Source organism: Varanus komodoensis, unplaced genomic scaffold (assembly GCF_004798865.1).
Source record: "Varanus komodoensis strain SLA01 unplaced genomic scaffold, ASM479886v1 scaffold1, whole genome shotgun sequence".
NCBI lineage: Eukaryota > Metazoa > Chordata > Lepidosauria > Squamata > Varanidae > Varanus > Varanus komodoensis.
The window spans coordinates 30456499-30472966 of record NW_025335268.1 but is presented as its reverse complement, the minus strand read 5'-3'; the positions used below and the strand labels follow the sequence as shown (position 1 = coordinate 30472966).

Below are 16468 nucleotides of genomic sequence, written 5' to 3'. Positions count from 1 at the left end.
ACGAATCCAACCCTTCCAGAACAGGAGGAAGACTAACTCCTGGATCAGCTTTTAATGATCAGCAGCATTTTATTTCCACCATCTCTGAACAAAGGCTGCATTTGTTAATCCAAATCCAGCCCATGACTGCTGTGGGACCTCAGTCTGTGTCTTCCTTGAAATAGATAGTGCCAAGTGCCATCCACCTATTGATGACAATGCGCTCCAAACTCATGGATGAGCTCTCTCTTGATTTCATGTCGATGTAAAAAAGCACAGGGGACAAGATGGATATTTAACAGGAGGCCCCTTGAAGCACTTTCTGTAACCACACAATACAATGTCACCTAGCCCTAACCCAGCAGGATGGTTCAGAATAATACTATGGCTGATAATATTGAAAGACATGGAGAGGTCCAGTAGAACTAATAGAAATGCACTCCATCTGTTCCCTCCCCGTTAGAACTCATCTACCAAGGCAGATGAGTCCCAAATCTGAGCCAGATTTCTGACTGAAATGGGTCTAAATAATTTATCTGATCCAAGAACACCTGTCCTTGGGTCACCACTTTTCACTTTGGCAACTTGCCCCAACAAGGGAGATCGGAGACTAGCCAACAATTATCCGAGGAACAATCATCCAATCCAATTGTCTCTCAGCATAGACTTCTTTAATGTTACACGCAGCTCCCTCTTCCTGTTTGAAATGTATGTGTAGCGCAAGAATTTTTCTGCTTTGAGGTCTGTGTTGCTTTTCAGCAGTGTCAATGGCCATGTTTCCAATGGTGTCCTTCCCGGTGTTGTTTATGTATCTGCTCCAGCAATGAAAAGGGGCTCAGCTACAGCCTTCCCCAGGAAACCTGGCACTCTCCAGTGCTGGAACTGCAACTGGCCACACTGGCTGGGCATTAGGGGAGTCGCAGTCCAACTCATCTGGAGAGTGCCAGGTGGAGGAAAGCTGTTCTAGTGTCATGACTCATGAGCAGAGGAGTGTGTGAGATGCTCATATCCATCTTGAATATTCATCTGTGCCCCAGTGGAGTAGGAGTCTTACGCAACAGGCAAGAGTTCTGCAGTGGTTACATGAACTTGTTCATTGTGCTATAGAAAATAGTTTTCTATTTTCACTATTGTAATATAGATGCTAAACTGGAACCTAAAGTTTGACATGGGAAAAGGTTTATAAGAACGAGTTTATAGAACAAGCCAATTATGGACTAGACCAACTTTCCCCAAACTAGTGCCCTTCAAGTGAGTTGGATCTGAACTACCAGCAGTCTCAGCCAGACTGACAAGTGTAGGAATGCTAGGAGTTGTAATCCAAAAGATTTGGAGGGCACCAGGCTGGGTATGGCTGGATTAGACACCCCCCCAAACACACACACTTTTTCCACTATTCTGATTTAAATGCATTAATGTAAATAATAAAGTGTGTGCATATCTGTTTGCCAATTTCTTTCTTCTCTGGAAAAAAAAACACTGTAAGGAGCTGGTGTGAAGCTTTCCACTTTTATGCTTATATTGAAAACAGAATTATGCAAGAGACTAAAAAGAGAAAGCACAGAGTGGGAGAAATTATATTTCCAAGGTTTTTTACATAACACACTGCATTATTACATGATTAATTTCATACTGTGACTAAATGAAAGAGGAATTGCTGGAGCACAGTTAATTTACCGACTCAGATAATTAAGAAGCTGCTTTCACCTTAGCTGTAGAAAGGGGCTGTAGCTCCACTCCAGAAATATTTGCATGTTGCTTCCCATGAGGATTCCCACACATGTAGCTTTATATTGTCATATTTGAGCTACCAATGAGCACCTAGCCCTTCTACTAAATGTATGCCGTCTCTCAAGTTTCTTCCTCAAGCTGGTACCATCAGATGAGTTGCACTGTGACTCCCATCACCTCTAATCACCATGGCCATCAAGCAGTGCATTGATCTCCAGTGACTCTTCCTCATACATCAGCTTTATCAGTGTGAGCTGGATAATCACCTGCAGACCATGATCTCTGAATCTGTCCAGGTCATCAAAGATGGAACAGAAAAGAAAAAGGAAAAGATCACAGTGCTGCCACAGCATCCTATATGAGCAGGCATTCCTTAAATACCATAGCCAGTTTTTCATATACTGAGCATGCAATTCCATCAACGTGTGTTGACGGGCTAAAAGGACATCGACAGAAATGCTACTATGTTGGCAGAATTTGCGTTAAAGCAAGCAAAGTAATGCTCAAAGGGTTACTACCCTGTATGGATTGAGACATGCTGGACATCCAGGCTGGATTCCAAAAAGGAAGAAACACTAGAGATGGTAATGCAAATATATTCTGGATACTGGAGTACATCAAATAATAATAATAATAATAATAATAATAATAATAATAATAATAATAATAATAATAATAATATAATAAAAAAGATCAGTCTATGTTTTATTGACTACAGCAAATGTTTTGACTCTGTGGATCATGACAAACTATGGATGGTCTGGAAAGAAATGAGTGTGCCTCAGCACTTGATTGTCCTAATGGCTAACCTGTATCACAGACAAGAAGCTACTATTATGACAGAAGAGGGAGAAAGGCAAAGATGTCAGACAAGGATGTATTTGATCTCCCCATTTGTTTGATCTGTATGCAGAACATTTCATAAGGAATGCTAGATTAGGATCAGAGGAAGAAGTGAAAACTGGTGGAAGGAACATCACTAATTTAAGATATGCTGAGGATACCATACTACTGGCAGAACACAGCAATGAAACAACTCCAGATAAAAGTGAAAGATGAAAGCACGAAAGCAGGACTGCAGCTGAATATTGAGAAAACAAAAATTGTGTCCACAGAATCACTGCAGAATTTTAATTTCAGTAATGGATGAATCAAAATTGTGAAAGATTTCACATACCACAGCTCAGTCATCACTTCAGAGGGAGCCTGCAGCCAAGAAATTTGAATAAGACTGAGACTTGGGATGGCAGCAATGAAGGTACTAGAAAAGTTAATCAAATGTAAGGGTGCTTCACTGGAGTCCAAGGCCAGCATCATCTAAACTACTGTATTCCCAATCTCTGTGTATGGGTAGAAAGCTGGATAGTGAAGAAAGCTGACAAGAAGAAAAGTGATGTGTTCAAAATACGGTGCTGGAGAAGGAAATTGCATTAAGGAAAGACAAAGGTAAAAGATGAAAGGGAAGACCAAATATGTGATGGATTGAAACCATGAAGGAAGCCACAGCCTTGAATTTACAAGGGCTGAACAGGGCTGTCAAGAACAGGGCATTCTGGAGGGCTTTCCTTCATAGGGACACCATAAGTCAGAGATGACTTGACAGCACATAATGCACACACCACTTTCCGAGAGGAACAATGCCAACTGGGCAATATAGTCCATGCCAGGGTACCTGCACCGACATTGCAACTCAGATGTTGTACTGGCCAAAACTGGATGGAGATGCTGACAGGTTAGTAGGGAGAAGACAACTCAAATCCTAGTCACCTTCAGATCTTGACCAAATATTTGGGCTGACTACAGAGCAGGCACAATCCACCAACTGAACTCCCTGAAGTGGGGAAGAATATTGAAAATCCATTGGATCCTACAGCAGCATTGTATTGGTCAATCAAGCTCAATATTCTCTATATTGACTGAAAGTGGATTTCCAGAGGCTCAAACGGGGGTCTTTCCAGCTCTATCAAGAGGCTAAACTGGGACACAAGACCAAGCATGTAGCCCCACACACAGGAAAGCTCCCTGCTGGCAGTTCTCACCCAGCCATTGCAGCTGTTAACCACACACTGCTCCCTCCCTTTGCTTTGTGCAAGCAAGGTGGTGCTTCTGAGGAGTGTGCCGTAGTTCTGCGGGCAGGAACTCCTGGGGACCCTCAGCAGCTGCCTGCGCCACAGTAGCTCTACCATAGTGGGTGCTCTGGTGTCACTACGCCTAACAGGTTGGGTATGGAGTGAGGCAGCGAAGTGTCCTGAGGGAGGGGGCATGCCCATCACCAGGAGCGGAAGGGCAACATCAACTGGGAACTGAACTGGGAGCATCATCACTCAAGGTGATGATGCACCTTATGCTCACTCAAGGTGGCAGGGGCCAGCCATGTTCCTAGCTCTCTGGAAGGTGTGGGGCTGTGTGATTCCTCTCCCCTGTGCTGGGATATGGCAGCGTGTGTTGTACTGCCACTGCACTCATTTATGGGTGCTCTGGGGTCAGTGGAGGATAGGATTGCTCAGCCCATTTCTCTACAGGTCAAATAAGCTTTTATTTAACTTTGGGTGTTCTGGTTGCAATTCTTTGCTCATTAACTTGTGCATTTCCTGTATTACACTTTTGACATTTATCTCATTCCTAGATGCTTCAAGTACTGCGTCATTGAAAGGAAATATAAGGACAAAGTCACCTACGCGGGGGAATGGCTTTTTGTCTTTATCAGAGAGGAAATATGGAGGGATAGACGGCTTCTGGGTATGGGGCTCAGTTGAATTAAACCAGCGGGTGGACTGGATGGGCTCACATACAGAGTAACTAGTTCTTAAGAGCGCTTTGCTTTTAGTGGATGGCTTTGATTGCACTGGCGTTTTTGGCATGTTCATCCTTTCACGCAACTGGGAGGTCAGCGTTTTCTTGGGGTATGCGCTGCCTGTTCTGCCAAAGGTTGGAGTGCTTTTATTAATCTGCAAGAGTGATGAGGAAGGGGAGGCAGCTGCAGACTTGGTTTCCTTCCTTCCAGCCAGAAAATCCAGTGAGACCTCTGCCTGACTAGTCAACAGACAGCGGGTTTGGCTAAAGCATGAAACTTTCCGAGTTGCCCCTTTGTTCTTTCTCGAAGTGTCAACCTCCTTGTAGTTCAACAGGTCTATGATGTCATGGAGCAATCCCCTTTTCACAATGGCATCGGTGGCACAGTCCAAACGCAAGCCTGGGCTATGGTTCACTTCCAGAAGCCAGGGCTTCATCTTGTCATCCACCAGAATGTCAAACCCAAAGAGCTCAAAGCAGTTGCAGGTGAATGGTACTGATGGGGTGATCGCCAGCAAGGTAAGTGTGATGATGTAATTGATCCTCTTCCATAGGCGCAGGTCATCCACACTGCGGCTACGTAAGTAGGCCCGGAACCGGCTGAAAGTCCATTTACAACCAGAACCAACAACATCTTTATCCTTTCTATATGAGGGTCCAAATTTATTTATGCTGGTGTTGGTCAAGTGGGCATAAACATTGTCCAGGGATTCAAGGTCAAACTTCTCTGTTGCAAACCTCACCAGCCCTTCCTCATAGGTATAAATAGTGAGGGGACAGAAGCTGGTGACACAGACATAAAGGCGGAGATCCCACTTGTATCCAGAAATAAGCAAAGGGTTGCTGATGTACTTCTGCACAATGACCATGCAGTCATAAACAAAGTCTTTAATGTCCTGAAAAACCAGGATGCCCCTTCCACGAGACCTGTCGACAGGTTTGCAGATCCAGTAGCTCAGCCTTTTGCCTGGCGTTTGCCTCTCCTTGGTGTATTCTGATATAAATTTTATGTAGTCATTGGGCATGATGAAGGCTGCTGGGCTGAACTCGTAGAGAGTCGTTCCATAGATTCCCTTCATGCGTTTGAGGTGTCTTGCCAGATAGTCTTTCCTGGTGATCCTGATGGTTTCTGGGTGGTGGTTGAGCCTCTGCCACGGCTTAACTGCCCGGTGCTCTGTCATCCGGAAAGGATGATTCCGCCAGTATAGATTCCAGTCCTCATTGTCTTGCTCATGCTCATCATATTCAGTCCAGCCACGTTCCAATAAAATCTCGCGGACCAATGCAGGGACACCATCATGTAGCCGGAAGACTAGTGGCCTAACGGTTCCTTCTGAATCAGTTCTTTTTGCTGCTGCAGTGCTTTTATTTTCTGGAGAGAAACAAAAAGCAAGGAGAGAAACAAGGCTGAAACAATTGATTCAATTAGTTTTTGTAATTTAATATGTTACTTAGGTTACAACCTGAACAATCCTGTACTGAAAGTTGAACCACTTTAATAGTATTATCTGTAGGAACAGACTTCTTGGCTTAAGGCAATGAAAATGAAATGCATTTTCAGGATTAAATGGAATACAGGTTACAAGTCACGTGGTGCTAAATAGAACGCCTTCCAGTGGCATTAGCACGTCTGGACAAGGACAGGTCATGAGCAACCAGGGACTGTAGTTAGCGTTGTTGCCAAGCTCTACATCCCCACGGCATGTCTGAAATTCTGCTTTACTTTGTGTGGCTTTCCCATAAATACTGTTGGCGTACTGAAAATCTTTGTTTTAAGTGTACATTAAATCAACCCATTGTTTTAAACCAGTGTATTTCACAATTACTGCTAGCTTGTATTCTATTTATTAGATTACTGAGTTGGTTATTGAGATTTTGAATGGATAGTTAAATTATTTGACTTTTGTGAGTTGTCCCGAAGGTCCATCTGGACCATGTGGTGGAGTATAAATGTGGACAACACATTGTTTTCCAAGCTACTCCTTTGCCTACACCACCCATCAGAGCAGGCTCAGCCTCCTGTGCCAAACACACTCCTGCAGCTGAGTATGTGAATGCTTCATGCACTGTCTGTGTTGTCCTGAAAGGTCATGCAACCTGAACCTGCGCATGTTTGCTCAGAAATGAAGGGCACCGGGTTTAGTGGCATTTACTCCCAAGAGAAGGTGCTTGGGGCTGCAGCCATAGCATGGCTTGGAGGAAGGCTGTCTTTGCCTGGTCCCTCCCCATTGCATCTGGCAATACCGTGGCAATACTGTGCTATACCTCCCTATAATGCTCCTAGCTGCATGCATGGATTAGAAGTAGGCATGTGCCTGCCTGCCGTTCCCACACAAGTCAGGTAATGTGTGAAGCATGTGCTTTGTACAGAGACCTGATGCTCACATTTCTCTCCCCGAAGCGAAACAAGAGACCCAGTGGGTCATCACGCACATTGTCTTGAAGACCCCACATCACACATTAACTTAGATGAGGGCCCTGTGCTGCACCAGATGCTGTTGGACTTGATAACACTGCATCCCTTACCATTGGTCTTGCTGCCTGTGGCGGATGCAATATCTACAATATTTTGAGGACTTCAGGTTTCTGGCTGTTGTTTAGATGAGTGGTGAAATATGCTTGGTACTCCTTTGTGTGATGAGGAAGAGCACTACATGGTTGTGTGAACCAACCAGGCTTGAAGTCTTGAGAAGAACCGGGACCCAGCAGGTTGTGCTGGTGAGTTTTGCTGGAAAGAAGGATGCATCTGTGCTGGTAGAGGATGCATGTTGGGTTCTGCCATCAGGGCAAAAGATGGCACAGATTGATTCATATTGCAGGTTCCCAGAGAAATTCAGCTACCTTGGAGGAATTGTCTGAGAATTCCAAACAGGCCTCCTTATATCACAGCCTGCAAAGACTCAAGCAATTGAGCTTGTGAAGGGATTAAAGAGAATGTTTAAAATTAAATACCTTGAGTTGAGCTCCTCACTCTTGACAGACTTTCAATGCTGTGAATATGCAAAAGTAAATGAGAAACTGTCAGATATTATATCACAACCTTTACAAACAAGTCCAAAGAGCTTTGCAAGATCTCTATCCTCTTTACAATGGTCCAGTGATTTAGACAGCTGCTTTTTTTATTTCCCTGTAGGACAATATGTTATTGTAGATATTGGGCTACCAATAAGTAACAAGAGCTATGTATTTCTTGTACCCCCATTTTCTTGGATAACAACAAGAAATACAAGATCTGTGATGTGTCAGCAGGTTGCAAGATGCATCACATTGTTCCCACCAGAAGCGGCCAGCAGGAGGCCAAATAACACATTAAGACTGCCTTTCTCAACCTGATGCTGTCCAGATGTGTACTGGCTGAGGGTGATGGAAGTTTTAGTCCAATACTTCTGGAGGGCATCAGGTTGGGGGAATTTTCAGTTAATTGTCTGAGTATTTGCAAGCTTAAACATTTCATTTTCACCCCCATATTCTTTGGATTTGTAGCTTTTGACATAGATGTGGGCTTTTCGAACCATGATGGCATGGGTGCTTCCAGACAGAGGGATCCTGTCTGGAGATATGGACTGAGGTGTCCTTCCTCAGCGCTGTTGGTAGAGCCAGCGCTGTCTCTTCTTTTCATCAAAACCAGGTGAGAAAGTGGACATTCTGAACCAATGCCTGGGTTCAGTAATGGACTGGATCTGCATCCACAAGGAGATTAATTCCAGACAAGGTATGTATGTATGTATGTATGTATGTATGTATGTATGTATGTATGTATGTATTTATTTAGACAACTTATATGCTGCCCCATCACATGAGCCTCGGGGCAGCTTACAATCATTAAAATCCTGTATAAAATGCAAAAAATTCATCAAATAAATAAAATACATAAAATAAAATAGTGGAAACAGCCTGGTCAATTTAAAATCAACAAGTAAACCATTAACAGTTAAAATAGCGTTTAAATAAAAAGGTCTTGGCCTGGCGCCGAAAAACAAATAACGACGGCGCCAGGGGGACCTCTCTGGGGAGCACATTCCATAGGTTGGGCGCCACTGCGGAGAAAGCCCTCCCCCGAGTATTCACCCTCCTAATATCCTTCATGGAGGGTTCCTGGAGAAGGGCCTCTGCCACCGATCTCAGGGGGTGGGAGGGCATATATGGACACAGGCGCTCCTTTAGGTAACCAGGGCCTAAGCCATTCAGGGCTTTGTAGATGATAACCAGCACCTTGAATTGGGCCCGGACTTCAATGGGGAGCCAGTGGAGTTGACGGAGGACTGGGGTTATATGAGAACAATGCCCAGTCCCTGTCAGCAGCCTGGCAGCTCTATTTTGCACCAATTGAAGTATCCGGATCGTCTTTAAGGGCAGCCCCACATACAGCACGTTACAGAAGTCTAATCGGGAAGTGACCAATGCATGTGTCACTGTTGCCAGGCAGTCGTTCTCCAGGTAGGGACGCAGCTGATGGATCAGCTGAAGCTGAAGGAAAGCGCTCCTCACCACCACTGTCACTTGAGCTTCCAACGATAGCTCTGGGTCGAGGAGCACTCCCAAGCTGTGGACCCTGTCCTTAAGAGGGAGTGCAACCCCATTCAGGACAAGGTCAAAGTCCCCCATCCCAAAGCCCGATCCACCTACCAACAGGACCTCCGTCTTGTCTGGATTGAGCTTCAGTTTATTGGCCCTCATCCAGCCCATTACCTCGGCCAGGCACTGGTTCAGTACAGCCACTGCCTCACCTGGATTGGTGGAAAACGAGAGGTAGAGCTGGGTATCATCAGTGTACTGATGATTCCGCAGCCCACACCTCCTGATGACCTCTCCCAGCGGTTTCATGTAGATGTTAAATAACATGGGGGACAAGATGGAACCCTGCGGAACTCCACGGCATAGCTTCCATGGTGGAGAGCCATAGTCCCCTAGCACCACCTTCTGGAATCAGCCATTGAGATAGGAGCAGAACCACTGCCAAGCAGTGCCTCCAACCCCCAATCCCTCTAGCCTATCGAGGAGGATACCATGGTCGATGGTATCGAAAGCTGCTGAGAGGTCCAGAAGAACCAACAGGGACGCACTCCCCCTGTCTTTCTCCCTGCACAGGTGATCGTACAGGGCGACCAAGGCAGATTCAGTACCGTACCCGGGTCTGAAGCCGGACTGAAATGGGTCCAGATAATCAGTTTCCTCCAAGGGTGCTTGGAGTTGTCCCGCCACCACCCGCTCTAACACTTTGCCCAGAAACAGGATGTTGGCCACTGGTCTATAATTAGTGGCCATCTCTGGATCCAGGGAAGCCTTCTTTAGGACAAGTAGAGGCATTCAAAGTTGGTGGTTCATCTGTAGGGGGCTGAATTTCCCAGAAAGAATCAGATTTGAGGTCTGGGGGTGCTCATGGATCCAGCACTAAAAGCATGGCTGGACACAGTTGTGTGGAGCACCTTTTACAAATGGAGGCTGATAGACCAACCATATACTTATCTGCACAGGGACAGTTTAGCTACAGTTATCCATGCTCTGGTAACCTCATCTGGATCACTGCAATGCACTATATATGGAGCTGCCTTTGAAATGGTCTCAGCTGGCCCAAAATAGGGCAGTCAGCTTGTTAATAGGACTGGCCTGCACAATCACATCATGGCAGCACTTTCCCATCTATACTGCCTGCCATTCCATTTCCTGATTCAGAGTTCTGGTTTTAGTATTCAGGACCATAAAACAGCTTGGGACCAAGTTACCAGAAGGATCATCTCTTCCAGTATAACCTGGCCAGCCCATAAGATCATCTTCCGTGCTCTTTTGCTGAGAGCCTTTGCAAAGGAAGTAAGGTGGGTGGCTACTAAGAAGAGTTGTTATGGTACATGAGCAGTGGAATAATCTCCCCAGAAGGGCTTGCCTGGCATCTATACGGTGCTCCTTTTAGTCTAGGTGAAGACCTTTCACAGGCATTTTTGTTTTTCAGTTTCTCTTTTAAATCTGGTTGTGTATTTTAATTTTCCCCCCATGGCAATTACATTCTGTTTGGTTAATATTTTTATACTGTCATTTTAAACTTTTACAGTTTTATGTTGTATTTGACCATCTCGTATTTTATGGCCCAATTGTTGTGAACTGCCCAAAGAGCTCCTGCTATTGGGTGGTATAGAAATCTAACAAGCTAAGCACTTGCAACTGGGAAGTCATTGTGCAGCAATCGTATATTTGTTTCCTTAAATGTCATGTTTCCTGCTGAGTGCCCAGTTACACTTCTCCAGTGGAGTTTCATCACTGCTTTGGGGATTTTTGTTTTGTCCTGTGTGCATGCAGGCATGCACTGACTTGGGCTTCAGATTCCTCCTCCAGCAGTGGATAGGGTTTCCCCCTGGTTATCACCTAGTGCCAGTTTTAGTTCCTAGGTGATCTTGGAAACATGCCTTTGTTGGCCCTCTTGTCCTCCTCAACTCTCAGCGAGCTCATTTCCTTACTGCATCAATGATGAGAGGGAGGGTGAGTGACCAGGAGCAGGCTTAATCTGGAAGGCTTAATCTGATTGCCATGGGGACTCCAGGGCAGGTAGGGCCTGCGACTGGCAGGGATTGCTCTTCATCTTCAGCCAAAACTGAACCGAAGGAAATCTAATTTGTGACATGGCTTGCTAGCCACTTTCTCATTCAGAAGATGGAGGAAGGGTCAAGGACATCCACTTTGCTCGACTTGTTCCTCACTGACAGTGAGTTACTTTGGTTGAGCCTAATTTTTCAAGGCTGTATGAATTACAACCTAAGGTACTAAAGGAACTTTCAGACCTCTTTCATCTTGGAGAAATCTTGATTGTGCCACAAGCAGGGGAATTCCTAGACTTGGGTACCTGGGCTGCACCCCTATTTTCCAGGGCCTTGAATCTTCTTGAACCCTTGCAGAGTTCTGAATATCCTTTGGTGCCAGTGGAAGGTGTCTTCCTGCTCAGCTCAACTGCCATACCAAGAAAAAATTCAGAGGGGATTGTGGCCAGGGATGGAAAGATTAACTTTCCCACATATCCCACATCCCTCCACCAAAAAAGCCCTTCCTATATGGCAATTAAGCTTAGAAAAAACAAAACACCATCTTCCCATTGGTACCAATGGGAGTGAGGACTTTTTCTAAGCTTAACTGACTCGCAGGGGGGATTGTCAAGGAGCTTGCAGCTGGACAAGGGCTTGTGCTCCCCTCCTTGTATGCTGAGCCATCACATTCCCACCCATGATGCCAAAGATGCTTAGGAAAAGAACCCATGGTGCCAATGGATGGGTTTGCCCACTAAGCTGAATAACACGGGATAGAAGCAATTTGTACTCTGGAAAAGTAACAGAGAGAGGGAATGTGTGAGAGAGGATAGGAGCAAGGGGAGGGGGGAGAGAAGTGGGGGAGCAATAGGTATGTGGGCAAGAAGAGAGAATAAAGGTGTCTGGTGTTCTTCTAAAAGGCTGGGACAATTTGGAGAGGAAGTTCTTCAGATACCCAAGCACGTGTTAGATCCCGTGTGTGTGTGTGTGTGTGTGTGTGTGTGTGTGTGTGTGTGTGTGTGCATGTGTGTGTGTGTGTGTGTGTGTGTGTGTGTGTGTGTGTGTGTGTGGTGAGTGGTATGGTTCCTCCATAGAGAGGTGGTACTTAGTTTGGGGTGTCCTAGCCTGATCTGCTTGTGTCTTCCTCTGTGTGTGTCTGCAGATTTGTATTTGTGGGTGGAAGTCTCCACCCCATGGAAAGACAAAGCCAACAACTGCAGAGAAGAAGTAGGGAGAGGGACAACTTTCTACCCAGCCCTGTCCTTGCTGCCTGTTCCCCTTCCTCATGTGCCTTAAAAGCAGTGTGATCAGCAGGCAGTAGCACATGATCGTGCTGATCTCCATGCTACAAAAAGCATCATGGTTGATTTGTGCCATAAAATGTCCTGCAGCAGAGCTGTGTTTTTCTACCCCATTGGCATTACTGCTATCACTACCACCGCCACCAACTTGCAAAGAGATTCTTTACAACTCAAAATTTTTAACTGGGGGGTATTTTAGAAGTAGCCTGTTTTGCCAGTATGATCCTTCTTTCTTATTATACTCTCGAAGCTGATATTTGATCATCAAACACCAACGTTCATGTGAGAAGACACGTGTGCAAAAGAAAACTTTGCAAACCGTGTTTCTGCTGTAGCTGTACACATCTGATCCTTCCCAAGGTTGCAGTCAGTCTTTTGCCAGAGTGACATCTTGAACATCTTGTGCCTGTTGGGAGTAATCTTTCTCTTGCCATTCTAAGCTCCCATCTTTTAAAGTAAAACTAAGCTTGTAGATTTCTCGGGCTCTAAATCGTTGCCATAGGAACTCATGTTGCACCGCAAATCAAGCATTCCGGCATTCTATTTCCTTGTCCCTCCCTTCTCAGTAGAATACAAGGGTGATGCCTTAATCTTACCTAATTGAATATACAGCTAGAAGAGCTTCTGCAAATGCACATTTATAGAGTAGCCAGGAAGCACCACTAGCCAATATTGAAACCACACAGTGATAATAACAGAAGTTGCACAATTCCTTGTAATCAAAAAGAGCTTTTACAAGAATTGCATTCTAGATTCTACTCGAATGTACTTCTTAAATGTACTTATTATCTAATAAGTAAATAATGTACTTATTACACATTGCAAATAATGTTGTGTTACGCCAATGTTAAACTTTTTATTTATCAGCTTTTAGGCAAGGCCAGAATTCAAAAAGAACTTGAGGTTGTCTATTCAGGCTGCAATCCTATGCACATCCCCCAGTTAAAGATGCATGATCTGGCCATGGTTGTGAATGCTTTACTTACAGCCACTTGGGCTACTGTAACATGCTGGGGCTTGCCCAGTGGAAGCTCCGGCTGCTCTAGAATTTTTTATTTTTATTTATTAAAACATTTCTATGCTGCCCCTTGCCGAAGCCTCGGGGAGGCTTACAACACAATAAAATACAATAAAATACAAAAATAACAATATAAAATTAACAATATAAAATAAATAACAATATAAAAGAAGTCACCCTGGCCAGATAAATAAGCAGATATTTTTAACAATTAAAATGACGTTTAAATAAAAAGGTCTTCACCTGGCGCCGAAAAACAAATAATGACGGTGCCAGGTGGACCTCTCTGGGGAGCGCATTCCATAGATTGGGTGCCACCGCAGAGAAATTCTGCAGTCTGTTGCCCTGGGGCCAGTTACAAGAAACACGCAGCTCCCTTGTTATGGAGGCACCTCTTCTGTTTCTGGGCCGAATTCAGCAGTCCTGGTTATGACCTATAAAGCCCTATCTGGACTGGGACTAGGCTGTGCAAAGGACCACCTTTTCTCATATAAGCCTGCCCAGTTCTTAAGAAGTTATAGAGAGGTATATACCTTCAGAGGCATATTTGGTAAGAACCTGTGAGAAGGTCTTTTTGGTGGCCACTGGCAGGCGGTAGCCAACTCTTCTCAAGGGAAACTAGGTTCACTCACTCTCCCTTGTCCCTTTGCCAGCAGGCAAAAGGCACTGGATTCAAGGCCTTTGTCCTAAGAGTTTATCTTTTGGTTTGGATACTGTTATTGTTATTAATTCTGTGATTTTTTAAAAATATTCTTTTATTTTAATGTACTTTTAAAATCAGTTTCAACTGTGCCTACAAACAGCTTTGAGTGCCATTTTTGATAGAAAAGTCAGGCACAAATCAAATAAGCAAGTTCCAGTGAACTTAATCAACCTAACTACTAAGTAGACATTATAGGGTTGCACTGCTAGTTTTTTTTCTGTATTATAGGGGTGTATTCCCAATTTTTCAATCAGATTCAGGGTTGCTTACAACATTTAAAGACCTAGTAAAGCAAAACAAAAATGTCAAATGCATTGAAAGCTGCAGAATCTGTAAAAACAGTATGGAAAGGTGAAATCTACCAGTGAAGTAAAAACCAACTACCTTAAATGGAAAGGACTTGAAAAATTGCCTGCTGGAAGCAAAGACTAAATAGCCACCTCTCTGGGTGCTTCAGTCACGGAATTCTTGTATTTGCTGCAGATTGCCCTCGGTGCTTCTTTAGGTTCCTTCCAACCCTGTGATTCTAGGATCAATCAGGGACTGTGTGAGCTTCAGTAGTATTAGGGGCATAACCTATATTTTTGTTGAAAGATCACCTGACTGGGGTATTTCAAAGTGCTCAGCCCATTGGATGGCCACCCATTGGGAATCCTGGGAATGGGGGTCCTTGGGAGTCACCATGGAGGCTCCCTATGAGGGCCTCCAAAGTATAGGGGCCTCTAGGAATGGCCCTGTGGCCCCTGGTGGGGCCCTCTGTACCCCACTCATCATCACTTTGCTGAAAGCCATGCTCCTAATACTACCAGGCTCCCTAGAGGGAACATCCCAAAGTTGCCACTGAGAAGGCCTCTTTCCTGGTACACTCCACCTGTGGCCATATCTTAGATGGCACAGGAACACAGAGAACGGCCTGGACAGATGCAGGTGGAGGCGGCAGGCAAAAGCACAGGGAAAATCCTTTAAATAAACAATTGCTGAAGCACCAGCATCATTTGAGTGTAGCGCCTGCTTCCCGCTAGCAATCTAGCAGTTGTGTTCCATATTAACTCCAGTTTCCAAACTGTCTCTAAAAGCAGTTCCATAAAGAAAGTAGTGTACATGTGTGCAATTCCTAGTTGTTGTAGGCATTTAATAAATTATGTACGTATGCATGTGCTAGTATGTTTCTCAGCCCAGCTAGCAATAAATGAATCTTGCTCATTACCCTATTAGTAAAACGGATGTCCTCTGTTTGGATGCATATCCAATTACTGATTAAGTATCAACTCAGAAATCCTTATAACAGCCCTCCAAGATAAGCCAATGCCTCTCCATTACTCTCCCTCAATCTGGTGTTGAGGCTAAGAGTGTCACTTGCCCACGGTCACCAAATGCATTTATCTACGTCCTGACCCCCCTTCTCTTGACCTCTTCCTCATGTCATTCTTGCTGTCAGTTCAATTCTTCCTGTAGCCCCTCTGCTCTAGAGCAAGATGAGATTTTTCCTTCTGCAGTAGAAGACAGTCACATACCTTCTCCCCTGGGAATGTCTGCACCGTGGCACTGGCACTTCCTCACAGGCATCCTCGCAGTCATCTGCGCAACACATCTGGCACATTTTTACCTCGGGGAGAGGGCATCTGTTGGCTTGGAGGCCACTTTGAAGGTCCCAAGAGGAATGTATGGGCTGCCTGAACCAACACTGAGTCCTTGTCCTTGCCCGGATGGTTCAAAGAAAGGACAAGCAGGTGATGAGAGACTGAAGCATAGTTGCCTAGCAATGCAAAACAGATCTTGCAAACAAAGGCAAATGCTTTCATAGACAAGAGAGCCGTCAGCATTCTTTCTTCCCTTCCTTCTTTCCAGGCCCAGCATCAAGGGTAGGCATGGCTGGGGGCTGCTCTGAGCCAACACCCCAGCAGGGGCCTGCTCAGAAGAATCTCCTGGGGTTGCAGCTTCTTGTCACCAGTGCCACTTGCTTGTTCACCTGCCTCTCACCTCTGGCCCAGATGGTGGTGAGAAGGAGGAGCTCATACGTATCTTTGTTTTTTCAGGTAGGATTTCATCATCCCCTTTGGAGACATAGAAACATAGAAACAGAGTGAGTCAGAAGGGGTCTCCCGGGCCATCTAGTCTGACCTCCGGCACCAGCCGGCTCCACTCACAACATGCCCACCATGTGGACGTCCAGCCTATCCTTGAACACCCGCACCGATGGGGCCTCAGCCACCTCCCGGGGAAGCCCATTCCACACCCTCGGGGTCCTGACTGTCAGGAGGTGCTTCCTGGCATCCAAATGGAACCTTGACTCCCTTATCTTTGCTCTGTTGGAGCGTGTCCTGCCTTCCTCTGCAGAGGAGAACAGGTCTCTACCCATCTCCATGTGACATCCCCTCACATACCTGTATGTCTCCAACATATCCCCTCTGAGTCTCCTCCAGGCTGAAGAGAC

At 45.2% G+C, this 16468-nt stretch overlaps 1 protein-coding gene across 1 annotated transcript; it reads right to left on the bottom strand.

The window, feature by feature from the left end:
* Positions 1-4226: 4226 nt before the first annotated feature.
* Positions 4227-15655, bottom strand: TTLL2 (tubulin tyrosine ligase like 2). Its single transcript, XM_044448651.1, has 3 exons — positions 15549-15655; positions 7456-7493; positions 4227-5875 (listed from the first exon to the last, which is right to left on the bottom strand). Exons 1-3 carry the CDS (start codon positions 15632-15634, stop codon positions 4227-4229), a joined length of 1773 nt encoding a protein of 590 aa, XP_044304586.1. The 5' UTR covers positions 15635-15655.
* Between the last annotated feature and the right edge of the window lie 813 nt (positions 15656-16468).